This window comes from Tarenaya hassleriana, unplaced genomic scaffold, assembly GCF_000463585.1.
Source record: "Tarenaya hassleriana unplaced genomic scaffold, ASM46358v1 Cleome13, whole genome shotgun sequence".
NCBI classification, from domain to species: domain Eukaryota; kingdom Viridiplantae; phylum Streptophyta; class Magnoliopsida; order Brassicales; family Cleomaceae; genus Tarenaya; species Tarenaya hassleriana.
Window position 1 is genome coordinate 2,147,394 of NW_010963495.1, and position 25,173 is coordinate 2,172,566.

Genomic DNA, 25,173 nt, shown 5'->3' on the forward strand with positions numbered 1-25,173 from the left:
TCCACTCACACCTTACACTTATACATATGTATATACACACACACACACACGTATATTTCCATATACATACATACGTTTGCCCTAACAAATCCACAACTGATTCACATGTCGAAACGCATGATCACGATAAACTCCTATTTAATATGGATCTCGTCAAAGCTGATTACTCTATTTAAATATTTTTATAGTTTGATAATCATTGTTTTTAAAACCATAGGGCGCAGAAGTTTAATAATGAATTTCAAAGCGTGTGTGCATATATCTATATATATACACACTACATATATTGTTGCATGCTATGTATGCAGGGCCTAGAAAGGTAATGCACTAATTAAGATTTTATTTTTTATAATTCACGAATTTAATACACTTTTGATCTAATTATATTTCTAGAGGATCGGAGAACTATGATGTATCAGACAAATATGAGAAATCTCAAGCTAAATTTGGGTTGTGTCGTTTATTATTATTCGAAAAATGAAAGTAAATGAAAGATGTGCCTACCAACGAACTTGACTCCGGCATCTTCCATGTCAAACAATCTCAGTGCCTATAATGTGGTTAGAATTCTGTGGAACATTTTTCAGAGAAAAATTATTTATCTCTTAGGTATTGAGGATATATATTAAAACTATCAAATTGTATTGGTGATAATATTAAGAACTTTTTTTATCAACTTAACTAAAGTATTTTAAAGATGAAGTGTAATAAAAAAAACTTTCACTAAAACAGAACATTAGTAAGTTGCAACGTATGCAATATTTCAAACTATATTTTTTATGTAATAGATAATAATATATTCAACCAATATATTTTAAAATATTTATAGTAAATAATAATTTAAATAAGTACCGACCTCATTTTTTCTTGTGGGTACCAAGTCAAACACGACATCTTCGGTCCAAATCTGTCTAATCTTTTGACCATGCCTTTTTTTTTCCCCAAAGATTATTAGATTCCACCGTAAATTTTGTTCAAGTAATCACCAATCACATCGATTAAAACAACAAAAGTAACGAAAAATTCTGCATGAAAGTGGCTCCTGGATTCATCATCAAAACACAACACTACGTAACAAGAACAAAGGAGACAACGTTTTCAGACTTGCCTTTTTTTTAAACACATTTTGAGATAAACAGCAGAAGAAGCACCCTCTTTGTGATCTAAAGTTTAGAAATTTACTTACGGAAGATGCTTGAGTTTGTTCGTACTTGGTCGGTTTGAGTAAATCACTAGGATCTATCTATTCATCGATTCATACAAGCCATAGATTTTTCACGAAGATTCCAATATGATATCAGCTACGGCGGCCCCGGCGGCTTCCGCGGCGGGGAGAGAATGGCTGTGATCTCCTTCGTAGGTTACGATGAGCATCGATGGATCGTCCGCGGCTCTCTCCACGTGCTTACGCGCCGGACAGCCTCGTACGCTACTGCACTTGTAGTATCCTCTGCAACAGAAACCGATTGATTTGGTCGGAAAAATTGCAACTTTTTTTTTCCCCCAAATCGAGCAACTGAATAGAAAATTCTAGTGATTACCTCGGATGCGGAGATCCTTTGATGGGCTTTTGTCCGTATTTTCTCCAGGAGTAATCGTCCGGTGGAATGTCGGACATCTTCGCGCTGATTGCCGGAACCCTAACCACTCTCTTCTGTTTCAACTTTCTGGCAAACGACAAGAAGAGGAAAGAAGAAGAACCGATGGGAACCTTTTTTTATTTATTAATAAAAGTAAAAACCCATGAATTTTAATAAAAAAGGGAGAGATTTATTGATGGGTACCTCTTCTTGGAGCAATGGCAGCTGCCGGAGGAAGCGGAAGCGCATTTTCCGGCGACAAGATTCTCGGAGCTGCATTTCCTCTTCGTAGAGGCCGATGAAAACAGAGGCTTGAACGAGGAAGACGAGCTTTGAATCCTAAACGGAGCCGTTTCGGAGGGACGAGGTTGTTTGTGATCCGATTCAGTTGTCACTGAGGACAGAGAAGAGAAATCGATCGTTTTGGCCGACAAAAACGAACCTTTCCTTTCGTAGAGCGACTCCGACAAGATCTCCGGCGGCGGCGGAGCGTGAAACAGCGCCGTTTCGGACTCCGGTTTTTGAACTGGGGAGCGTCTGAAACGGGCGTGACCAGTTCGGGTCCGACCCAGGAGAGAGATGACTCTCTTGAAATTGGAAACGGCGGCATCGGCTGTCGTTTTGCAGGCGGCGTCGAGATCAGAAGAAGAGGAGGGTTGATTGGAATCGATACTCTCCGGCGACATGAGACGGATCAGCTTCTCGATGCTCCTGAGGCCAGACGCCGCCGCTTCCTGGACGGCGAAGCTCTCGGCTCCGGTACCGGCGATGTAATTCCCGGCCAGTAGCTCCACCGCCATCTCTCTCTCTCTCTTCTCTTTAGAAGGAGGACAGAAAAGGAGAGAGATTTTGGGTGTTTAAAGAGGAGGTTGTGTGGTCAACAAAGAATTTTTTTGTGATGGGGTTTGATTTGAGTGTAGGTGACTGACAAAATCTGTCACTATAGACTTTTGCCTTTTGTCAAACAGAGAGTTTGATTTTATGTTTCTGTCCAAACTCCAACCTCGTGTTTGGTTGGAATTTATCAACATCAACTTATTAATATATATATGTATGTATGCATATGCGTATGAAAATCAAAACTCAAAACAAGATTCCAAGCATGATATATGACCACCATATGCAGATGTCCATGATTTGGTTCTCACTAAATACAGAGCATTGGAAAGGACGACGAAGAGTCATCGGTGGGTCCCATGGCTTTGAATTGAACTTGGGAAGTTTTGTCTCTGCCGACGTGGAGTTTGACTTTTAGTCAGCGTCTGTTCTTTTGTATTTTTTGTTGCTGTTTTACTTGTTAGATCTTTCCCAATTCAAACTCACAAATAAGTTAATTATCAACATGTATAATAAATTTAGATTGTTAAAAAAGTGACGAAGCTAATAATAATATTGTTAATCTATAGCTTTTCGGCCCATTGGAAAAATCTATTTTATATATATGTATATATAATGTACAGTATATCTGTACATTATATAAATTCCACATCTGTACTGTATTTTACTCAATTCAGAAAGATAAAAAAAAAACAAATTAAATATCGATGATTCGGAATTTGTAAATTCGTAGTACCCAAAAGTCGGGTCTATGAGTTTTGAAATAAAATCGATTATTAAATGAAATGAATATACTTGTGTAGAAGAATAATATTTATTATGGAGGGGAGGAAAGAGGAAAGGGCGATGCATTTCACAAAAAAACTTGACTGGAGGAACACTCAAAGTCAAAGAAGGAACCTTTGAACAAACTCTTTCCCGGATACGTAACGTAACCCCTTTCCCCACCGAAAGTCTATCGTGTTTTTTTTCTTTCCTCTTAATTAGATTTGTGTTATTTTTGTATTTAATTCGTAATTTTTAATGACTTTTTATTCGCGAAAATTTCGGACTGTTGATTTCAACAAACAGTAAGACGTTTTCTATTACGGTGCACGTGATTTGTAACCGCCCATCAAAAATTAAATTATTTATATGCAAATTCTATTAATTTAGTAAAGGTGCAATAATATTCAATTCAGACATTCATTTTTTTTGTGCAAATGTAAATAACACTCTCATTCTAGGCTTTTAAACCATAATATAATCTTAAACTGACCCAATAAAATAAGGGGCCCAATTAGAACAAACCCATATGTGTATAATATGATGTAAATTCATAAATCTAAAAAAAAAAACATATGTATAAAGGTACATGTGATTTTGGTAGCGTCGAGACTTCAATTTTTTGTTGTTGCTTTGTCTGCAGGGAAAAATGTACTACAGAGGATCCGACCGGCCACCAAACCGGAGATAACCGGTTTGATATGCTCCACTTCAAGTTTTCAACCCATTCACCCGACGGTTTTGTATATACAAACATCGTTTGAAATATATATATTTTAAATAAAATTAATTAAATATACTTGAACCTTTTTCCTTGCAAATTTCCCTACTATTCACGGCAATGAATTATGAAATATTTACCGAACCGAATGTCGTTAAAATGGGCCCCGTCACCTCGGTCGCATATTTCTTCCGGCCCATTTAGTCTCGTCACGTTCCCAACTCAGTTCAATTTAAGCCCAACTAATTATTACAAAAAAAGGAAAGAAATTTCCCAAAACAATTCAAATTATATAATGCAAATTTACCTCTAGCAGGAATTTAGAATAAACATCTATTTCTATAGAAAACGTTGACGTATTAAGCGCATATAGAGATTAGAGAGCACATGAAGTAAAAAGGCCCTGATTTTACTCATTTTACAGCGACGCTGGAAATTAGCCCAATTACGAATCGACACGTGTACAGTTGTCGCTCTCCCTGCCCCTTCGTTCGATGCGTTGGTGCCGAAACTTCAGATGGTAGCAAGAAGACAACGATAATCGAACTGATTATGTCTTAAATCCGACGTAATCAGCTGATTAATCAGATCCTTCAGAGGTTGGTAAGGAAGAAGACTAAGAGGAAGAAGCAGGAGGAGAAGAAGAAGTCTTCGTCTGAGGATGAAGCTCTCTGCTTTGCACCAGAGCTACTTGAATCGCCGGAGCAACAGCTTCAGATCATCTCCGCCGCTGGATTTTCCGGCGGATGGCTCTGGTAATTCTCCGGCGGCGTTGTTCTGGGTCATCCTCCACTGCCTCTGCTGCTTGATAAGCCCCCCGCCGCTGGATTCTACGGCTGATGGCTCCGGCAAGTCTCCGGCGGCGTTGTTCTGGCTCTTCATCCACTGTCTCTGCTGCTTGATAAGTCTTGTCCTTGGATTCCGCTTCTCGCGCTTGGTCTTCTTCTTATTCTTCTCCATTTCCTCCACGACCCTTCACTTGGCGCCGTTACGGTCGGACCTGCCGTCTAAGCACATCGATGTCCGAACTCTTGGTCGGACTCCGGAACCGCCTGCTCTGAACGCAACGGCGACGAGCTCGAGAGTTGTTGTCGGGAGACACGGGATCCGGATCCGACCGTGGCCGCATCCGAACCCGGTCGAGGTCATGAAGGCTCACCAGATCATCGAGAGGGTTCAAAGAGAGCAAAGGACGATCTTCGGTGTGAAGAGCCCGAGAAGGGTCATCGCCGTCACGCCGACGTACGTACGGACCTTCCAGGCCCTCCATTTGACCGGGGTGATGCACTCGCTCATGCTGGTTCCGTACGATCTGGTCTGGATCGTGGTCGAAGCCGGTGGAGCCACCAACGAGACAGCTTCGATCGTCTCCAAATCAGGGCTAAGGACGATTCACGTTGGATTCGAGCAGCGAATGCCCAATACCTGGGAGGATCGAAGCAAATTAGAGGTCATGATGAGACTTCGCGCTTTGAGGCAAGTCTTCTTCTTTGTGTTTGCTTATAAAGTTCGCATATGATATTTAGCTCGAACTTCATGGTTTGATGGTCTAGAAAAGAGGAACCTTAGGGGTAGATTTTGAGTTTTGGATATTGTGCTGAATGAATGTGGAGCTATTACTAATGTCTTTGGTTGGAACAGAGTTGTGAGGGAGGAGAAGCTTGATGGGATTGTGATGTTTGCTGATGATAGTAATATGCATAGTATGGAGCTCTTTGATGAGATTCAGACAGTGAAGTGGTTTGGTGCTATTTCTGTTGGAATTCTGGTACATTCTGGCAATGCAGAGGAGATGATAATGCCGATGGAGAAGAGAAGGGAGATTGAGGAAAGCTCGTCGTTGCCTGTACAAGGTCCGGCCTGTAATTCATCCGATAAATTGGTTGGATGGCACACTTTTAATACGCTGCCATATGCGGGGAAAAGTGCTGTATACATAGACGATATGGCTGAGGTGTTGCCTCAAAAGCTGGAGTGGTCTGGCTTTGTTTTGAACTCTAGGTTGTTTTGGGAGGATGCTGAGAATAGACCAGAATGGGTCAAGGATTTTGGCTCGTTGAATTGGAACGACGATATAGAGAATCCGTTATCTCTCTTGAAAGATACTACTATGGTAGAGCCAGTTGGAAGCTGCGGAAGACAAGTTCTGCTCTGGTGGCTTCGTGTTGAAGCCCGTGCTGATAGCAAATTCCCACCCGGGTATGTCTTTCTTCTATCGTATCACACGGGGAATATGAATTATACGTCTAATAGCCAGGTCTTTGTTGAATCAACGATTGCAATGACTTGAACTTATGAGCATCAGTGTTTGTTTGCTGCGTTTTGGTGTTTGTTGAGTTCATGACCTCATGTCGTCTTGAGGGCTGAGGTTGTCAAAAGGTAGGGCAAGATTTGGTTTTGTGTTATAAATTCTGTGGTGGACTTGTGTTTTGCTTTAAATTAAGCGTTTGGTAGTTATTGACTTTTGAACTACCAGCCATATAATCTTTTACCATGAAACTATGCACAAGAGGGTCTTATGTATCTATTATTGTCAAGATTTTACATGTATCATGCGTATTTCATGTGTCTGTATGTATAGATCAAGATAAAAGAAACTCGTGTTTAGTGATCTCTTGTTTGGTTTCTGAACTCATGTGACCAAAGAAGACACTACTTGGTTTCTGTCTAGCGGAGAGATTGTTTCTTTGTAACGATCGTTAGGGGGATAAATCTTCGTGTATGTTATATATGTATATAGCTTTGGATCTTGTGCATATATGACATTGTTTCTGCATATGGATAAAGTTTTGAATATCTGATATGTACCATCTGTCCTTGATGTGATATCCACAGGTGGATAATTGACCCGCCATTGGAGATCACGGTCCCGGCCAAACGAACGCCATGGCCGGATACTCCTCCCGAGCTACCCTCCAACACTAAACCTGCAATAACCTCCCAAGAAAACACACCCGTGGTGTCAAAGCATTCGACCAAGACCCGTAGATCAAGACACCGTAGCAAGAGAAAACACGAACCTAAGCCAACCGATACCCAGCTTCCCTCGAAGCAGTCATCGCCGAGGAAACCGAGAAACTAGATCATTATATACGCATATATATGTATACCCGGGAAATCTCATACATTCCCCAGGATCATGGACAAGAAACCGAGAGAAATCTCTCCGATAGTGCGAGGACACAGATCAGCATCAGGCATTTTACCATGGGGAATGATCAGTTTCCGCCATCTTTTATTGAGATCTTTCTGGAAAAAAAAAAGGATATCTTTGTGCCAATTCACGGATTGTTTCGTGCTTGGATTTGTCCGTAGAAACTTGGTTTTTGTTGTATAGTAGCATTCTCATTCATTGTGCTTTTCTCTTTACCTCAAGAACTGGAAGAGTACAAGTCTTGCATTGCATTGATGAAGCCTTAATACAATTACCATTTACCAAAGATTCATCACCAATCGAAGTTCACTTGCTTGTCTACCAAAAAAGGATTTCACCTTTCTTCTGCCTATGGAGAGATGAAAGCATTATTTCATTGTCAAAATGTAATACAATACATTGTTCAGGTCGAACCAGTAAACATCCAAGAAAAGAGGTGAAAACCCGGAAAAATCTGTCTTGCCCAACCCACGGAAAAGTCTCTCGGACCATTTTCTTTCCTTCTGGTTCATCCTTAAGCTTTGTTTCTTGCTAAAAGTCGAAAAGAAAAGACAGAAAGATGGGAACAAAATCAGCATAAGGTTAGTGCAGTCAGATGTCAACCGCTAGATGCTCACTTTGCCAAAGGATTTCGTGCACTAACCCGAACGAATGCGTCCTCGGGTGGGTCAGTCCGTCAGTCTGTGGTCTCGGTCGAAGGTGCCTTCTTTCCATAACGCTGTCGGAAGCAAACAAGAATCGGAGTTAGAATCTGTTGCTCGACAAGTTGGAAGATGTTATTAAGCTTTTTGAGAAAGAAAAGAATACAAGTACCTGTTTGCCGGAAGAGAAAGGCAAGTATCTGTATTTGATCATGTGCTGTATCTGTTTCCTCATGGTGAGGATAAAGAGCATCACCCAGTAGAAGAGAAGGATTGGCCAGAAAACAGGCACATCAAACACTTCGAAGAATGTCATCACAAATCCGATAACAAAAGCCCTAGTGATCGAGAACCTTGCCAAACAGAAAAAAGCCAAAAACTTTCAAACTCAAATTTCAAAAGATGGAAACAGCATAGAGAATCTGAAGGGATATTACAGGACAACCTAAGTAAACTATAGTAGACATGGGAAACCAGAAAAACCTCTGTGACACCTTTCTCTTATGGAATCAAATCAGTGTCTTCTTCTTGATCCTTGTACTGATATCCATGTCTAAAAGCAATGCATGAACACTCATATCTAAACGAGTATCATCAACACTATAAGAACTCTGAATTTGGATCATATCTCATATGCAAACAACCTATATTGCAACACCCAATTTCTCAATAGCCTCACAAATTGGAATTGTAGACGAAATCGACATTCTCCTAGGGTCCGATCCAAATCAGAAGTGATTCCATCGAGGGATTTTCAGGAAATTAAGCACCCAATGATGCGGAAAATCCGAAAGAAAGATGCGAATCTCGAAAGGAAAATGTACGAACCAGAACTTAAACTCCGGGAGACGGCGGACGAAGGGTCGGAACTCATCGGAACCGCGAGTGGGAAGAGATGGGCCATGGATCGACAACTCGGGATCTTCCTGAGGAGAGAGAAAAGCGATGATGAGGTTGAGAAGGTAGATGCCGATGGCGTAGGTGATGATGTAGAACCCTTGGACCAAGTAGACGCGTAGGGCGTAGATGAGGATGACCACGAGGCACGCGATCCAACGGTAGAGGATGTGAGAGACTGTCTTGTCGAGCAGATGCTGGTACCGCTGCAACACGGCGTGGTTCAGACGGGAAATGGCCTCCGCCGGCGACGATGAACCGATCGATTGCCGATCATCGGCGGTACCGACAGTGGATCCAGATTCCATTGAGACACAGCCTGTGTTCTCTCTCTATGCGTGTCTCTGTTCCAAGGTTTGGTCTACCAATCTCTGCCACTGAACTGCGGCGGCGGAGACAGATGTTGATGTTGATGTTGATGATGATGATGATGATGATGATGATGATGGTGCAGTAGATCCGGTTTCGTTACATGGATACTATCCATTGGAGAGAGCATCTGATAGATCCGGTTTATGCGAAATTTCCCGGTTTTCCAAAACTGAACCGACCGACAGCGGTTAAGCGCATCGGGCTTCTTTGATTTGTTGTTATGGTGGGGATTTCTTTTATTGGGCTCGGCCTTGTGGGTTTGATTGAAGGGCCAACAAGTAAATTACAAATGTTAAAAGAATGTAAATATTTTATTTGAAATTGAGATTTTTTCAGTGTATGTAATGGAAATTGTCAAAATCTGAGTCACCCTTTTGTGTAGAGTTCTTGAAAGGACAACAATGACACAATACCTAACGAGAGAACGAGAGAGAGAGAGAGAGAGAGAGAGAGAGAGAGGGAGAGAGAGAGAGAGAGAGAGAGGGGAGGGCTCTACCACATTTGACAAAAATGCCCAAATTATTGGGCTTGGCCTTATAATTATATTCTTATTTATTGGGAAGCTAAAAATGCATTTTCTTTTTGTTTTTGTTTTTGTTATTTGTTAGATTCGGGACACTGTCATTGTCACCTTTTTATAAATATTTTCAATTTATGGTTAGAAATGTATAAAATATAATAATAATCAATAATTATAATATAGTATTGAGTAGAATAAAGCATATGTTAACTACGATTTATGTGTCATTAACGTCGGTTTATGGTTAATCTAATGTAATGATGACGGTCCAACATCTCGGTTTAGTACTTAGGGACGAAGCATATATGGGGGAAAGGTTCGAAAAAGGAAAAGAATATAAAGGAATAAAAAAAAGTACACCTAATGCATACGGCGTACGATAGCGCGAATCGCGGGACTTGTGCATATCCTACCCAATCCCTAAATAGCCTATTATTTATTTTTAACAGAACCAATCCTTAGTTACAAAAATTTATAGTTTCGAGGTGAGAAAATTTGAGATTTTTAAATCTTATTTTCTTATACTCATCAATTTTATTCCATCATTTCATAAATTATTCCGAGCTGATTTTCTTAGAAGAGAAAATTCTCCCAACGAAGAAAATGCCTTGTAGCTGGCAAAAGCTGTAACATATTTATCATCCATGCGATTGCTTCAAACGCAAAAGCGATTGAACTTAGTTTTTAATTTTAGCACACTAACTATTATTTAAAGATTTTTTTTATAACCGGATATTTTAGATAGAATTTCAGACTAATCCTAAAATCGAAAACTAATCATATGATTCTCAATTTAACATTTGAATTCGGAATGAAAAAAACGTTTTACGTATCCATTTCACCAGTTAAATTATTCAAATTGAGATATTATTTAAAAGTTTTAACTACATTAGGGTAGATCTTAATTTTGCATATATACATCTAATCTATATATATATATATCATACCTATATATATATACACTATACTATTTTTTCCAAAATGTTGATTTCCGTAAAAGTCTTCAGAAACTCAAAAAGGAAATTATTATCCTTTTTGCGGATGACATAATCGTGAACTCTTTTATCAAAAAAAAAAAAAAAGACAATCGTGAACTCCGTCTGATCCAATCTCCGTGGAACTACGCAGGTTTGACATCTGTCCGAATATGAGAGTATGTGGGCATGTGTTCCACGTGCCATTACCTCAAACGATCAATAATTCAACAGAAACGCTTCTTTGACAAAAGTGGCCGGTGCTTTCTTTCCGTTCTTTTGACTATTCATCTTTGTTTTTTTTCCACGGTTATAACAATTGTTTTTATGCATGGACGTGGACTAAGTTAACTAAATTTGGAATTAGATAATGTAATTAAAATATCTCGGTTATAACCAGTAATATGTGATAGTATCCAATGCCATTGTTGCATAGGATATGGATTATGGACGTCAGCGAATATTCGGACGTACAAAAAGAGTCTAACAAAAGACATTTAAGATGAAATAAATAATATTGGAAATAGATATAACTAGTTTTAATGGGAAGAAATCTGGGCGGTCACGTGACACGTGTCCCGTATCAAGAGCCCAACAACCGAATCAAAGGGGTAAGAAAGATATTTTCGATCTCGGAGTCCTCAATGCAACTTTTTTATGAAATACCGAACTTACCCTTTTCCGTACCGAGCGGGCAATGGTCAAACTCGTCGGCTGGATGCTGCCGCGGTGGGAAACAAGTCGCACGTGTGTCTACTTGCCCCTCACGTGATCTCTCGTTGTCCGAACGTGCCTTTCCTTAGTCACATTAATTTCATTGATATTACTGTTTCTACTTTTTCTGTTCACTGGAATTTAATTTTGTTGCTCTGTTTTTTTAGCCATTTTTTGATTTTGTTTTGGTAGAAACTTCAAATCTCATTTTCGATTACAATTAAAATTCGATATTGTTAGTAGAAATTTGAAATGATTTTCTTCCACTTTAATTATCCAATTAATTCGTTACGAATGAGCTGTCCTCCTTTAACTTTGAGCCCTTTATTGTCTTCCTCTCTTTTATATTTTGCCATATTATACATATAATCAATAGAAAATATATTTCATATTCCAATTAATTATTCATTGTTTTAAAATGTTCTCTGGCACTTCCATACGTACTTGATGCTTCAACGGGTCTACGGGTCGAATCGGGGACTGTTTTCTGTATATTTTTATTTGCAATTGTTACAAGTGCTCCAATCAAGTAAATAGCAGTAGTAATTGTATGTTTAGCTTTTAAATCGTAAATAAACCTGCGTTCTCAGTACAAGCAATTGCTAAAATTTTGTGTTAAACTCTACATGTGTAACATGTATATATATATATATATGCATGTTTTTGTGCGTGGATTGTGATTTGTGACTTCCATATTATGCATCTTTTCATAAACGTAACATCCGTCTTTGGTATATTATTCTACGAATGCATGAACCTGGATAAGCTTTGTGGTCGAATCATTTCCGATACGTAGATTGGCAACGAATACGATATACAATCACGTGCGTTTTGGGACATTATGTGTCCGTTTTTGTAATATACGGCATATATAATTATTGTAATAAAAAAACAATGCTAAATGTACATCGAATGAGTCTCCTACCTAATTTGCTATTTATCGTTATCAAAGACGAAACTAAACGTGAAACAGGCTCCACGTTGTGCGTTCCATGTTTTATCATTGCTCTCAATTTTGTTGCCTTGTAGTGTAGTGGGAATATTTTGGGAACTATGCATTGCGTTATTCCCTTTTCGAATGGACTTAATTATATGTATAGTGCATTACCAAATATTTTAATGGTTGGTTAACAAATAACAAGCATCCCATGTGAAAAAAATTTATATTGATAGGTACTGAGATGTTATATGATTTTCAGACATTTTACACCAATGATTTGATTTGCTTATTATACCGAAAACCAAATGAAAATGTGATGTACTTAAATTAATTTTAGACACGGAGAAAATAAATATTGAAGTATAAATGTGCTAAAAACCATGTGAATACGAGTAAGATACAGCGGAACTCAACATTTGGTGGTTTAGTGGTTGAGAGGTGACAAAGTCATCATCAAAATCATGGATTCGATTCCACTGGTGATGAGAGATATAATTTCTAGACAAAAAATGATCTATATATAAAGATTGGTTCGGACCTAGATGTAGTCGGGTCGAAAACTCGAAAACTATCCTAGTTATCACAAACAAAAAAGAAAGATACATCCGAGCAGAGCAAGTTTCTAAGAGTAAAATATTAAAATAGGATCAGCAAAAGATTTAGGAAGAGAGAATTGGGTATTAGGTACGATGTACAAATAACAGAAATCTCATGCCGTATCTACATTAATGGCAAATCGCCTTGTCCATCTGTCTCCCCTTAGACCCACACTTAATCTCTCTCCTAATCTATAATTTCCATCTCTAATTTAATAATCAGTCCGAAATCCGAATATTATCTCCTTTTATAATTTTAAAAAATATTATATAGTTTGTGTTAAAATATTACATCTATGGCAAGTTGGAAGGTTACCGGAAGCTCCCCTTAGTATTGGAGCATGTGACTCTTGTTTTGGAGTACATTACCGGTTACCGGTTCCGTACGGGTAACAGATCTCCTTTCAATTTATTTTTTTCTTCACATTATTATCTTTGTTTTTTTTTAGACTTTTTATTATAATTAAAGTCAGTAATAAAATCTACGCTACATAATTTCCCTTTGTTAAAATATAAAAACAATAAGATGCGCACGCTATATATATATATATAGGGATGATAAAATCAAATATATTTTTATACTTGAGAAATACATCCGAAATAAATAGGGATGATAAAATCTAAGAAAGAAAAAAAAAGAGAGTTAAATGGCCAACTGAGTTTAATATATTAGAAAGTGTTGCATAGAGTGAAAGAGTTGTACATGTTATATATAATAAATGTATGGAATCGTCCATTTATATTCGTTAAAATTAAATATGTAGTTGACAATTATTTTAGTCTACTCCATATCGAAAATATTTTCCAGTTTAAATATTATAGAGAGAGAGAAAGGGGAAGATGACCGTTGGAAGAGGTGGAGAGGTTTACAGGCTGTCCTCTGCGACAAACTATAACAAATAAAAAAAATATGAAAGTAAAGTGGCGACTAAACAGCGCTCCGATTCGGCTATCTGCCTTGTCGTTTTGTGCCACGTCAGCAACAACGTCTTTTGCATGCTTTACTTTTGGGGGTTATTATCCGAAATTATAACCGATAGTCTTAGTAATGGAGTACAGGCTGGCGGAATCGGGCAAAACCCTCATTTAACTAACCTTGACGCTTGTAAGAAAAATTCACTGCTGTTTAAAAAACGTACTGTAATGATTTTGTTGTGCATTGTTTCGGTAATGATTTTTTTCTTTAGATATTACAAGGAATGAAAAATCAGAAAATTTAAAATTTACAGAATGGAAACAAACACGTAAATTTACGATAAACAAAAATGCTATATATAAAAAATATATTTTTAGATCAATTAGAAAATAAATAGGTCGACATTTAACAAGCGAAGAGGTTCGTCTTGGGAAGAGGTGTACACAAATTAAATTAATCCGACACGAGACGTAAAGATAAGAAAGAGTGATGAGAAACAGTTTATGTTTAACACAGATACTCATGTGAAGTTACAGTCCCTTAGATATTTCTTTTCATGGTTTTTCAGAGTGAACACCACAAGATCTCAAAACAGATTCATCCCACGCGCCATCTATGCGCGTCGCTTCACTCTCTCGCTGTTTTTGTTTTCCTTGCTTTTAATAAAATGCTCCATTATTATCATTTATTATTCGAGTTATATTTGCACATATCTAAAGTGTGAAATTGTGGAAACAAAGGACTAAAATGATATTTTAGAAATATGCTTTTGCACTTTGAACCAACTTATTTTTATTTGAAAAAATTGACTCCTAGTTTGTCCTATTTCACCACCTTTTGATATTGGAAACCTCATTATCTCCAACTTTTGTCAGAACGAAATAAATACATTTGATACTTTTGTTATTGTTATTAGGAATGTACGAATGATAAATAAAAATTTGAGCAAGGATTTGTGAATATAAAGAGATGAGATGAGGACGGAAAACGAAATGATTGAATATAAAACGGTCCACTTTAGGGATTGGGGAGAGAGAGAAACTCCTCTCTATGCATCTACTTGTTCGACACGTGTCCCAAAACACAGCTGTATCCCAAGCTCCCAACCGTTTGCCTGGAACATTCTCTCTTCAAATGTAATCAAACGCACCGCCACTATAAAAACGCGCGATCAGACCGCTGCTCGCCTTAATAGAGCTATTTTCTATGGCTAATAATATTTCGTTTGAAATATAATTTCGGCTAATCAGTGAAACCGGTTAAACCGGTGAGGCTTGACCGTTCCTTCTCGTATAAATACTCCCTCTCGCTCTTATCCTCTCAACCGTCCCTCCATCAAAAAACTCGAATAACGAAAAAAAAAGGGGGGAGGAAGAAGAAAAGACCGAACATCGATCTCTGATAAAGTTATCAGCGATGTCTGGTCCGAGCAGGAGAGAAATGGAGAGGATAAAGGGACCATGGAGCCCCGAAGAAGACGACCTTTTGCAGAAGCTGGTTCACAAGCACGGACCCAGGAACTGGTCCCTCATAAGCAAGTCGATCCCTGGTCGGTCAGGCAAGTCCTGTCGGCTCCGGTGGTGCAATCAGCTTTCGCCGGAGGTGGAGCATCGCGCCTTCACGCCGGAGGAAGACGAGACCATCATACGAGCCCATGCCCGGTTCGGTAACAAGTGGGCGACCATCGCTCGGCTCCTCAACGGTCGTACCGACAACGCCATCAAGAACCATTGGAACTCCACGCTAAAGCGCAAGTGCGTCACCATGGTTTCCGGCGGAGAAGGGCAGAGCTACGATTTCGTCAGCAACGGAGGGTATGACGGTAATCTGACAGCGGAGCATCCGCTGAAGCGAACGGCTAGCGGCGGCGGAGTGGTTTCCACTGGGTTATACATGAATCCGGGAAGTCCGTCGGGATCTGATGTCAGCGATCAATCTAATGGGCCATTTCCTCCGGCGTCGCTCGTTTATAAGCCGACGGCTAGAGCCGGGGCGGTGGAGGTGACGTCATCATCTTCAGCCGGAGACCCGCCGACATACCTGAGCTTGTCTCTCCCGTGGGCCGAGAACGGGGAGAAGTCGGCGGCGGCCGGAGTTACAGAGTCGATGATTCAGAAGACGAGAACGAGAGGCGGTTACACGGCGGAGTTGTTCCCGGCGAGAAGGGAAGAGGAAAGGGCGAGTGGACTGATGACGGGGTTCAATGGGGAGTTCATGACGGTGGTGCATGATATGATTAGAGCTGAGGTCAGAAGTTACATGACGGATTTGCAGCTTGGGAACGGCGGCGGCGGCGGCGGAGGAAGAGGAGGAGGAGGAGGGTTGTGTAGCGTCGGTGGTGTTGGGTTTAGGGAGTTGATTCCGGTGAACCAGATTGGGGTCGGGAGGATGGAGTAGTGGGAATGAAGATTAGTTTTTTATCTTTAGTTTTCGGTCTTGAGAATAGAAGAGAGGGGAAGAGAAATGATCCTCATGGGCTTCCCACTGTTTCTCGGGAAAATAATAACGATCAAGGTCGATGTTGTACAGTGAGCGAGAAAGCTGAAACGGAACGAGGGACAAATGTTAAAAAAAAAGGCAGCGACTTGTGTTATGTCCTGATCCAATCGGTCGTACGAGATGCCAAAGCATCGTTCTGATAGGAATCCAATGAGAGCCCAAAGGGGAATTTGCGTAAAAGAAATAAACTTCATCTTGAAAATTTCAACCCATTCACGATTCAAACAGTTCATATCTTATTTACTTTTGGATGTAAAATGACATGCGAAGGTGAAATTATTAGAACGGCGAAGGCATGTAAAAAGAGGAGAATGAACATCATGAATCCCAACATTAAAAGCCCGTGTTTCCGATGATATATTTATATATATATATATATGCATGTATGTACGGCGGATGATCATTATTCTTATTTTACACGTTTTGAGAAACAAAGAGACGTAAGAATTATACCCAAAAAAAAAAGAGACGTAAGAAACTAGAGCTATCTAAAGCTGTTCTTATTAGGTATTAGGTATTATTATTACCGGTAGGGATTAATGTGTGGGAGAGAGGTTGTGACCTGAGCTTGTTGAATAATAAAACATGTGCAATGTCTTGCTTCCACGACCACGTCGGATCGTTCAGCCCCCTCACTGAGTTCAGGCACACAAGAAGCGTCCCTCCTTCATGTAGAAGCACCTATCATCAGCAGCAATACACCAGATTTGAAAACAACCGGCCCGGAATGAAACGATTCTGTATATTCCGACAAAGCGAACGGAATAAAATGCTTAAAGGGTTCATCGTACCGTTAAGTACCGTTACCCACAAAGGCAGTAACCCTAATCCCGATGGAAGAGCGGCCAAGAATATCGAGGACAAAGCAAGAGCCACGTTTTGCTTCACCTGCCAAATGATATATTTTTACTATGGATTCAGGATTGAGCTGTAAAACATGACAAATTGGCAAAGGCTAACTAGTTTATTGACCAGTGAAGTTGTCTGGCGAGACTTGGCAACACAGAAGGGAACACCCGAGATATTGTCCCGGAGAAGCAGGGCATCGGCTACAGCTATTGCGGTGGCACTGGCACGCTGAGCAAGTACAATCCCAACTGTTGCAGCTGCAAGTGCTGGAGCGTCATTGATGCCTTCTCCTACCATAATCAAGCCCCCTCCTATCATACAAATCACAATTTCTAATCAGCTTATTGGTCTAGGATTGTCTTCAAACAAAATTTGCTATGAACAATGCGGAAGCCATTTGTCAAACAAAGAGGTCAAGTTGATCTTGAATGTCTTGAATGATCAAAAGATCACCTGCTTCCCCAGCGATGTTCTTCACATGATTAAGCTTATCCTCCGGCTTCAGGTTGCAGTAAACTTCCTTTATCCCTACAACATTTGCAACTCTCCAGGCACTTGACTCGTGGTCACCGGTTAACATTATTACCCGGAGTTTGCCCCAGGATTTTAATTCTTCTACAACTACTGAAGCCCCTGGACGAGGGTGGTCCTCAAGGTGAATCAATGTTACCTGGAAGGATAGTTGCAAGTTTTGTGATTTTCCATGTACACAAGTTTTACAGAAACCTACTCGTTATGGACTATTAATCAGTTGAAAGGTGAAAAAAAGTTAATTTTAATTTGATCCCGTTATACAAAACCCTGCTATCCATTCATTCCCAGAGACAAGCAGCATACCTTTTGATCAACAGAAAGAGCAGCATGAACTAAGTCCTTCCCATACAAAGAGGTTTTCACAGCATCCTTGATCTTTCTAGATTCATCTTCTGAACTGCAGAGCGATGCGATGAATTCTACAGAGCCAAGAGACGCTCTCCGCATTGTATCTTCTCTAGTTACTGACTATAACAACACAGTAAAGATTGTAGTGAGAGATCGCATCGGATCTAGTTATTCATCTACTCAGAGTGAACGTGTTAAGTTTGTATAAACTACACAGATTCTATAATAACTGGAACAGTCGAACTAATGGAACCTTCACTAGTGGATAATGCATATTTGTTTGTGTGATCTGCAAACAGTACCTCAATGCCATTTACGGTAGCAATAAGGCCTCTGCCAGGAAACTACTCAAAGCTTTCAACCGAAAAAGTCCTTCCCATACAAAGAGGTTTTCACAGCATCCTTGATCTTTCTAGATTCATCTTCTGAACTGCAGAGCGATGCGATGAATTCTACAGAGCCAAGAGACGCTCTCCGCATTGTATCTTCTCTAGTTACTGACTATAACAACACAGTAAAGATTGTAGTGAGAGATCGCATCGGATCTAGTTATTCATCTACTCAGAGTGAACGTGTTAAGTTTGTATAAACTACACAGATTCTATAATAACTGGAACAGTCGAACTAATGGAACCTTCACTAGTGGATAATGCATATTTGTTTGTGTGATCTGCAAACAGTACCTCAATGCCATTTACGGTAGCAATAAGGCCTCTGCCAGGAAAATACTCAAAGCTTTCAATCGAAACTGAAGGGAGTTCTTTCCCTATGCTGTGGTCCACAACAGCTCTGCAACAATGTAGGACTGGTCAGAAGCAGTAAAAATTCCCGATGTGGTGTCCTTTAATCCCAAAATGGTGTTCTTTAATCCCAAAATTTTACTGTCGCATACCTCCTTCTAATTTATACATATCTCGTGAATGGATTTTTCAATTTGATAAATAAACAGGACAAACTTCAGGACTTGTATAGTTCTAGTGAGCAAGATGATGAAATCATATGAGGTAAATGAAGTCTATCAAGCGATACCTTCCGATAGGATGTGTGGTGCCCTTCTCCATAGCAGCTGCAACTGCAAGGGCTTCTTTTTCACAATTTGGAATGCAACAAGGAGTTACACTTGTGTTATTTCCTGCTTGATGCCCATAAATGGGTTCAATTGCTTTGAACATAAGGCCCCCAGTTGTTAAAGTCCCAGTTTTGTCAAAAGCAATAGTATGGCAAGAGGCCAGAGCATCTAGTACCTGCCCACCTTTTACCAATATTCCCTACAAAAGTGGACAGCTTTAGGGTCACAACACAAAATAACTTTCCAGTTTCCACAACAAAATAACAATCACACAAAGTAAACTGCAGGTGTTAACTAGATTTTGGAAGTTTGTATGCTAACGCAATGTTCGGTTTAGAATTGAAAGTAGGTTAATGTAGTGATATATTAACTTCAGTCGATAAAAAACGAAATAGGGTAGACTCAGCCATGCTGCATATGCAACATTTAGCCATCCTAGTTATCGCTTGACGTATATGAGACCCCTTCAATTCTAGAAAGCTTGAGCTCCAGCTTGGTAGAATAAATACAAACCAGAGATACTCAAAGCAAGAGAGCCAACAACAGTTTTGGTGATCTCAGTCTCTTAGCTGTGGTGACATCGAGTACATGCTCCATACCTTTCTTGCACAGGAACTAATAGCAGTAGCATAAGCCAATGGAGCAACTGCCAAGGCACATGGTGATGCAGCCACCATTAGTCCCAAAGCTCTGTAAACAGATCCCCTGCATGCTGTATCATTAAGCAGAAAGCCAAGTAAATCAACAGTCAAATTGATATCAAGAAGGAAAGTGTGGATCACTCAATCAATCTCCAAAGGCAGTTATACCTTTTTGTGAGTAAAGAATAGGAATCATTGGTTCATGAAATAGTAAGCATATTTATATATAAATGAAATACTTATAGCAACCCCTACCTGCAGTGCTGAGAAAAGGCCATTTGAACAAGAAAGGACCAAGGAATGCAATAGCAGCAGATAAAACGACCACCACCTTGCTGTAATTCTCACCGAACTCATCCAGCCATCTCTGAAGTTTCGGTTTATTAGATTGTGCTTCTTCAGTTAGCTGTACTATTCTGTTAAGCGTCGACTCATTCCATGCCTTGATAGCCTGATAACAATCCATTGAAGCAAGATGAACATTATGTTTCTGGTTTAGACAGCTAAGACAAGCCAAAACAATACGCATCTGGTCAAACTACCTTCACAATCATTCTGCCGTCTAAATTTCTTGCGCCACCAGGCACTCTATCTCCAGCTTTTGCCTCCAATGGCTTAACTTCCCCGGTCAAGTGCTCAATTGTAATGGTAGCACTACCGTGGTAAATTTCACAATCTACAGGTACAATCTAAATACAAAGAAGAACAGAGCTATATTTTCAAGGATTGCAAAGAATGGATTTTGTATACTCAATGCGAACAGACAAGTCTCACAGACCTCACCAGTTCCAACCAAAATAAAGGATCCAACTTCCACATCGTGGACAGGAACACTTTTGTACGAAAAATCAGAGAAGTTGGGTACATCATCGTTGTTCGCATCGATCACCAAGGCAGAATCTGGATTACTCTCCTTCAACTCTTTCACATCCACCATTGAACGGCTAGTGAAGAACTCCTCAGCTGCAGAAATTACACAGATAAACCCTCTTACCTTTCATCTTGCACACAACATAACAGAATGTCTTCTGATTTCTTAAATATCGAGTTCTCACCGATATGAGCAAGATTGAACATCGCTAGAAGCAAGCCTCCTTCAAGCGCATTGCCCATAAACACAGATGCAAAGGCTGCCAATGCCATCAAGACGTGGATGTTCACTTTTCCTCCAGCTATATCCATGAGCGCATCGAGAGATGCTGAAACCTAATACACATCGAGAGTTCGTCCAATCTAAATATGTACTTGGATAAATCATCATGACTATATATGAGAAATTCAGCTTTACAGAAGCTAGAATCCTTACACCAACAAGAGGGAAACCGACCACCATGAAAGCGTTCTGCAGAGGCTTAATGTAGGGTTTAGGAACCAAGTAAGGGCAAGCACCGGCGGCGAGGAACAACGCGGCGGAGGAGCAGCAAAGCTGGAGATGCTCCCTGAGGAAATCGGCCAATCGAACCCATCCAACGGTTCTAGCGAACCCGATCAACGCTTTCTGAGGCCCGTTCAGCTCCGTCAGTGCCGCACAACAGCCGTGGTGGTGGTGATGGTGATGATCGTGTTCATGACTGTGGTGATGATGATGCTCATGGTCATGGTGATGGTGGCCGTCGGCCGTCGAGTTAGTCCGGAAACGGAGTGACCGTCGGGGGAGACAGGAGGAGCCAGAGATGAGGAAGGAGGGAGATTGACGATGGACGAACGAGTTGAATCGGGCGAGTCGCCGGCGGCAAGGGAATCGCGTGAAGGAGGAAGAGCTAGGAAAAGAAGCAGCTTCCATTGACGAGGCACTCGAACTCAGTAGCATTTTTCATACCACCATCGATGATATCGCGAAAGATGGAATCACGAATTCAGCGTTTGGTCGTATCTCCGAGCAAAGGGGGGGGGGAGGGAATAAAAAAACAAGTGGAATCATATGATTGAGAAGATGACGTGATGGGTAATTTTGTAAATAACCAAATAATTGAACCAATTCAAATCGAGTAATATCTAATCGTAAATAAATAAAATTTAATACAAAAATTGAATCATTAATAATTTTTAAAAAACGAAATAACATCACCCACTCATTTCGTGGGCCTTTCTTCTCCTTGTTTGGTTTAGATTATTATTTTACAAAAACAACATTATTTTTTTATGGAAAAAACATTATTCGATTACATTAACACTATTATATACATTAGAATCTATTAAAGAGCCATCATACACCTACAGAAAAAATTTAAAAATTGCTCGGGTTTTAAACATGTGAAAATAATTTCTTGGATATCATTAAAATATTTCTAAGGTCGAATCTAAATTTTACAATAATTGATGAATTTGGAATTCGAATCTTATGCGGTTATACCATAAAAATGTGTCATCTGCTACCCTCCGATTCTGAGCTCACACGATGAACGCGAAAAGACCGAAACAAAAGAACACCAGAAGCTTTTACGTGTTCGGATCGGTGAAAGGATCCTACGTCACGGCCGAGGGATAAGCTCAGCAATCCACTAGTCTCTTCTTGTTTACAAGGTTCGACGAATTCATAGAAGACCGAATTCGCCGGAGAACGATTGATCGAAAACAAACAGATTAGAGGTTGAAGAAGAAGTCATCGAGTTTCCCCTGAAACTCCCCTGAATATATACCCAGCCCAAAACTAAAACGGAATTAACAACCTGAATCTCATTCTTTACAAAACTACCCTTAAACCCTCTAAACCACCCAGAGTTTTTAGTGCGTAACCAGAAAATCAGGAAACCTCTGATTCCATCAGAGTTTTCTTCTGATCTTTGTCACCCACCAACAAACTCCACCTTGACAAACGTATCAGAAGAAATTCGTGGATCACCGCTCCTCCCTAAACTTACTTACTGGTAGAGACTTTGTTAAGATGTCAGCTGGATTGTCTTCGGTCTTCACTTTCTGAACTTGAACTGTACCTTCTGTAATCACGTCTATGAGGAAATGCAATCTTATATCAATGTGTTTCGTCCTCTCATGATGTATGTTGTTCTTGGCTAGACAAATTGCGCTATGAGAATCACAGAAGACAGTAACGGATCTTTGCTCAATTCCAAGTTCGTTGATCAGTCCTTTGAGCCAAAGTGCTTCTTTAACAGCTTCTGTCAAGGCCATATATTCTGCTTCTGTGGTTGAAAGAGCCACTACATGTTGTAGTCCTGATCGCCAGCTGATGGTGTTTCCTCCTAGTGTGAAGACATAACCTGTAATAGATCTCCTTTTGTCGAGATCTGATGCATAATCTGCATCATAATAGCCGGTTAACTTGAATTCTGTTTCCTTTGTGAATCTGAGACCCAATTCCGAGCTTCCCTTAACGTATCTCATTACCCATTTTACTGCTTGCCAGTGTTCCTTTCCTGGTTTACTCATGTATCGACTTATCATACCCACTGCATAGGCCAAATCAGGCCTAGTTCCTATCATCCCATACATCAAACTGCCAACAGCATTCAAGTATGGAGTTTCATCCAGATCTAACAGTTCTTCTTTGGTCTCTACATTTTTCAGTCGAAAATGAGCTCCTAATGCAGTTTGGACAGCTTTTGAATCTGTCATATTGAAAGTGCTTAGTACATTTTTCAAGTAGTTTTGCTGAGACAATTTCAGAACTCCTCTTTCTCTGTCCCTGATAATATCCATACCAAGGATTCTGCTAGCACTCCCTAAATCCTTCATTTCGAATTGTTTACTTAGCATTTGCTTGACCTTCTGAATTTCAGACTTGCTTTCAGCAGCAATCAGCATGTCATCTACATATATCAGGAGATGTATATAGGATCTCGTCTTTAACTCTTTGTAATACACACACTAGTCATAGTTGCTTCTGTTGAATCCCTGCTGTGACATAAAAGAGTCGAACTTCATGTTCCACTGTCGAGGACTCTGCTTTAACCCATACAAAGACTTTTTCAGAAGGCAGACCTTATTATTCTTCCTTTCTTTTCCATATTCTTCAGGTTGCTCCATATATTTCTGTTCATCCAACTCTCCATGCAAAAATGTTGTTTTGACATCCAATTGTTCCACCTCCAAATCTTTCGAGACAACTATAGATAATAGCAGTCTTATAGATACGTGCTTCACCACCGGAGCATAGACCTCTTGGCTACTAATCTAGCCTTGAACCTTGGTTTCTCTACTCCAGGGATACCAGGTTTGTATTTATACACCCATTTGCATTCTATGACACGCTGCTTTCTTGGCTTATCTACCAGAGCCCAAGTGTTGTTTTGTTCTAGGGATATCATCTCCTCTTTCATGGCTTGAAGCCAGTTTTCACTTTCACGAGCCTGTAATGCTTGTTGATAAGTTTTAGGCTCATCTAGATCCAGTTCCTTGGCCACATTCAATGCAAATGCTACTGTATTGTCTTCCCTATATCTGCTTGGAGGTTGAATGACTCTTCTAGTTCTGTCACGAGCCAACTGATAGTTCCGTAGGTCTTGAGACTCCTCTCTAACTTCTGGTTCTGTTTCTGACTCTGGAATATGTAAGTGATTCTGATTCTGTATGAGATCATGTTCACTTGCATAATCCTGCTCATCTTCATTTGACCCTGAATCTTCTCCACCTGAGTCTTGAGCTTGTGGAATTTGTTCTGGCTGTTTTTGTCCAGTTTTGAAGTCAGATATTTCAAACCTTGTCTTTTCAGCCTTCAACTCAGTTGTTCCTTGTTGATTATTCTCACTTTGTCTCAGCTCCTTGAATGTCTGATCTTCCTTGAACTTTATATCTCGGCTCATTAAGATCTTATTATCTTCTAGCAGCCATATTCTATATCCTTTTATTCCAGAAGGGTATCCTACAAAGATACCTTTCTTTGCCCTGGGATTAAGCTTTCCTTGATTTGTATGTACATATACAACTGAGCCAAATCTCCTCAAGTTTGTTAAGTCTAACTGTTTTCTGTCAATTCTTCTTCTGGAATTTTGAAATCTATTGCGCTAGAGGGAGATCTGTTTACCAGGTACACTGCCGTAGATGCAGTCTCTGCCCAGAATTCATGACCAAGTCCTGAGTCAGATAACATGCTTCTTACTTTGTCCATTATTGTCTTGTTCATACGTTCCGCAACACCATTTTGTTGTGGCGTATATGTGCAGGTTCTGTGTCTTGTGATACCTTGATCTTTGCAGTAATTATCGAATTCTTTGTTGCAGAATTCTAGTCCGTTGTATGTCCTCAAGTACTTGACTTTCCTTTCCACCTGGTTTTTGATAACGCAAATCTAGGTGTATAAATAAGCTCAAGTAATAAAAGACCTAGATACAGCGAATACCGCAAGGATACGGGTCAACTGTAGTACCAGGGTCGAACACAGGGAATAGTTAACACTAAGAGCAAGACTCGACTGAGAATCAGATCAGGAAATAGCAGATGGAATAGATGAATACCGAAAATAAAGCAATAAATAAACTAAGTAAAATCAGATAATTAAACCACCGTAGCTTCGGGATAACCTTAATGCGCAGGGATTGTTTCTAAGGATGGAGAATCTACGAATATCGAACTCTAATCGGGGATCTCAAGTTCTAATATCAGATTTGGCTCTCTCAAGTCCTAAATCCACTATCCAATAATTTAACCTA

The 25,173-nt window shown here is 39.9% G+C and overlaps 5 protein-coding genes across 5 annotated transcripts; 2 read left to right on the forward strand and 3 right to left on the reverse strand.

Annotated features, from left to right (window-relative positions):
- Nucleotides 1-1,013: 1,013 nt before the first annotated feature.
- On the reverse strand, nt 1,014-2,626 carry LOC104807597 (probable WRKY transcription factor 15). The gene is made up of 3 exons (XM_010532956.2): nt 1,785-2,626; nt 1,542-1,667; nt 1,014-1,450 (listed from the first exon to the last, which is right to left on the reverse strand). Exons 1-3 carry the CDS (start codon nt 2,378-2,380, stop codon nt 1,276-1,278), a joined length of 897 nt encoding a protein of 298 aa, XP_010531258.1. The 5' UTR covers nt 2,381-2,626; the 3' UTR covers nt 1,014-1,275.
- A 1,669-nt stretch (nt 2,627-4,295) lies between these two features.
- Nucleotides 4,296-7,316, forward strand: LOC104807598 (probable beta-1,4-xylosyltransferase IRX14). The gene is made up of 4 exons (XM_010532957.2): nt 4,296-4,623; nt 4,717-5,379; nt 5,545-6,102; nt 6,739-7,316. Exons 1-4 carry the CDS (start codon nt 4,565-4,567, stop codon nt 6,983-6,985), a joined length of 1,527 nt encoding a protein of 508 aa, XP_010531259.1. The 5' UTR covers nt 4,296-4,564; the 3' UTR covers nt 6,986-7,316.
- A 93-nt stretch (nt 7,317-7,409) lies between these two features.
- Nucleotides 7,410-9,075, reverse strand: LOC104807599 (protein RER1C-like). Its single transcript, XM_010532958.1, has 4 exons — nt 8,527-9,075; nt 7,871-8,051; nt 7,701-7,775; nt 7,410-7,588 (listed from the first exon to the last, which is right to left on the reverse strand). Exons 1-3 carry the CDS (start codon nt 8,901-8,903, stop codon nt 7,734-7,736), a joined length of 600 nt encoding a protein of 199 aa, XP_010531260.1. The 5' UTR covers nt 8,904-9,075; the 3' UTR covers nt 7,410-7,588; nt 7,701-7,733.
- Nucleotides 9,076-14,875: 5,800 nt separating this feature from the next.
- On the forward strand, nt 14,876-16,334 carry LOC104807600 (transcription factor MYB44). The gene has a single exon (XM_010532959.2). The coding sequence runs from the start codon at nt 15,044-15,046 to the stop codon at nt 16,022-16,024; it is 981 nt and encodes a 326-aa protein (XP_010531261.1). The 5' UTR covers nt 14,876-15,043; the 3' UTR covers nt 16,025-16,334.
- A 115-nt stretch (nt 16,335-16,449) lies between these two features.
- On the reverse strand, nt 16,450-21,455 carry LOC104807601 (probable cadmium/zinc-transporting ATPase HMA1, chloroplastic). Its single transcript, XM_019201866.1, has 13 exons — nt 20,874-21,455; nt 20,623-20,773; nt 20,346-20,530; nt 20,110-20,256; nt 19,823-20,018; nt 19,526-19,638; nt 18,887-19,125; nt 18,541-18,646; nt 17,813-17,977; nt 17,429-17,645; nt 17,099-17,286; nt 16,928-17,014; nt 16,450-16,807 (listed from the first exon to the last, which is right to left on the reverse strand). Exons 1-13 carry the CDS (start codon nt 21,375-21,377, stop codon nt 16,637-16,639), a joined length of 2,469 nt encoding a protein of 822 aa, XP_019057411.1. The 5' UTR covers nt 21,378-21,455; the 3' UTR covers nt 16,450-16,636.
- Between the last annotated feature and the right edge of the window lie 3,718 nt (nt 21,456-25,173).

Coding starts and splice junctions, on each gene's coding strand:
- LOC104807597 (XM_010532956.2), bottom strand. CDS start 2,380: ATGGCGGTGGAGCTACTGGCCGGGAATTACATCGCCGGTACCGGAGCC. Junction 1,668..1,784: donor TGCCATTGCTCCAAGAAGAG/GTACCCATCAAT, acceptor GTCGTTTGCCAG/AAAGTTGAAACAGAAGAGAG. Junction 1,451..1,541: donor AAAGGATCTCCGCATCCGAG/GTAATCACTAGA, acceptor TTTCTGTTGCAG/AGGATACTACAAGTGCAGTA.
- LOC104807598 (XM_010532957.2), top strand. CDS start 4,565: ATGAAGCTCTCTGCTTTGCACCAGAGCTACTTGAATCGCCGGAGCAAC. Junction 4,624..4,716: donor CGGAGCAACAGCTTCAGATC/ATCTCCGCCGCT, acceptor CTGCTTGATAAG/CCCCCCGCCGCTGGATTCTA. Junction 6,103..6,738: donor GATAGCAAATTCCCACCCGG/GTATGTCTTTCT, acceptor TGATATCCACAG/GTGGATAATTGACCCGCCAT.
- LOC104807599 (XM_010532958.1), bottom strand. CDS start 8,903: ATGGAATCTGGATCCACTGTCGGTACCGCCGATGATCGGCAATCGATC. Junction 8,052..8,526: donor CTCCCGGAGTTTAAGTTCTG/GTTCGTACATTT, acceptor CTGTTTGGCAAG/GTTCTCGATCACTAGGGCTT. Junction 7,776..7,870: donor CTTTCTCTTCCGGCAAACAG/GTACTTGTATTC, acceptor TGCTTCCGACAG/CGTTATGGAAAGAAGGCACC.
- LOC104807600 (XM_010532959.2), top strand. CDS start 15,044: ATGTCTGGTCCGAGCAGGAGAGAAATGGAGAGGATAAAGGGACCATGG.
- LOC104807601 (XM_019201866.1), bottom strand. CDS start 21,377: ATGCTACTGAGTTCGAGTGCCTCGTCAATGGAAGCTGCTTCTTTTCCT. Junction 20,019..20,109: donor ACGGCAGAATGATTGTGAAG/GTAGTTTGACCA, acceptor GATTGTTATCAG/GCTATCAAGGCATGGAATGA. Junction 19,639..19,822: donor GCCTTTTCTCAGCACTGCAG/GTAGGGGTTGCT, acceptor TTAATGATACAG/CATGCAGGGGATCTGTTTAC.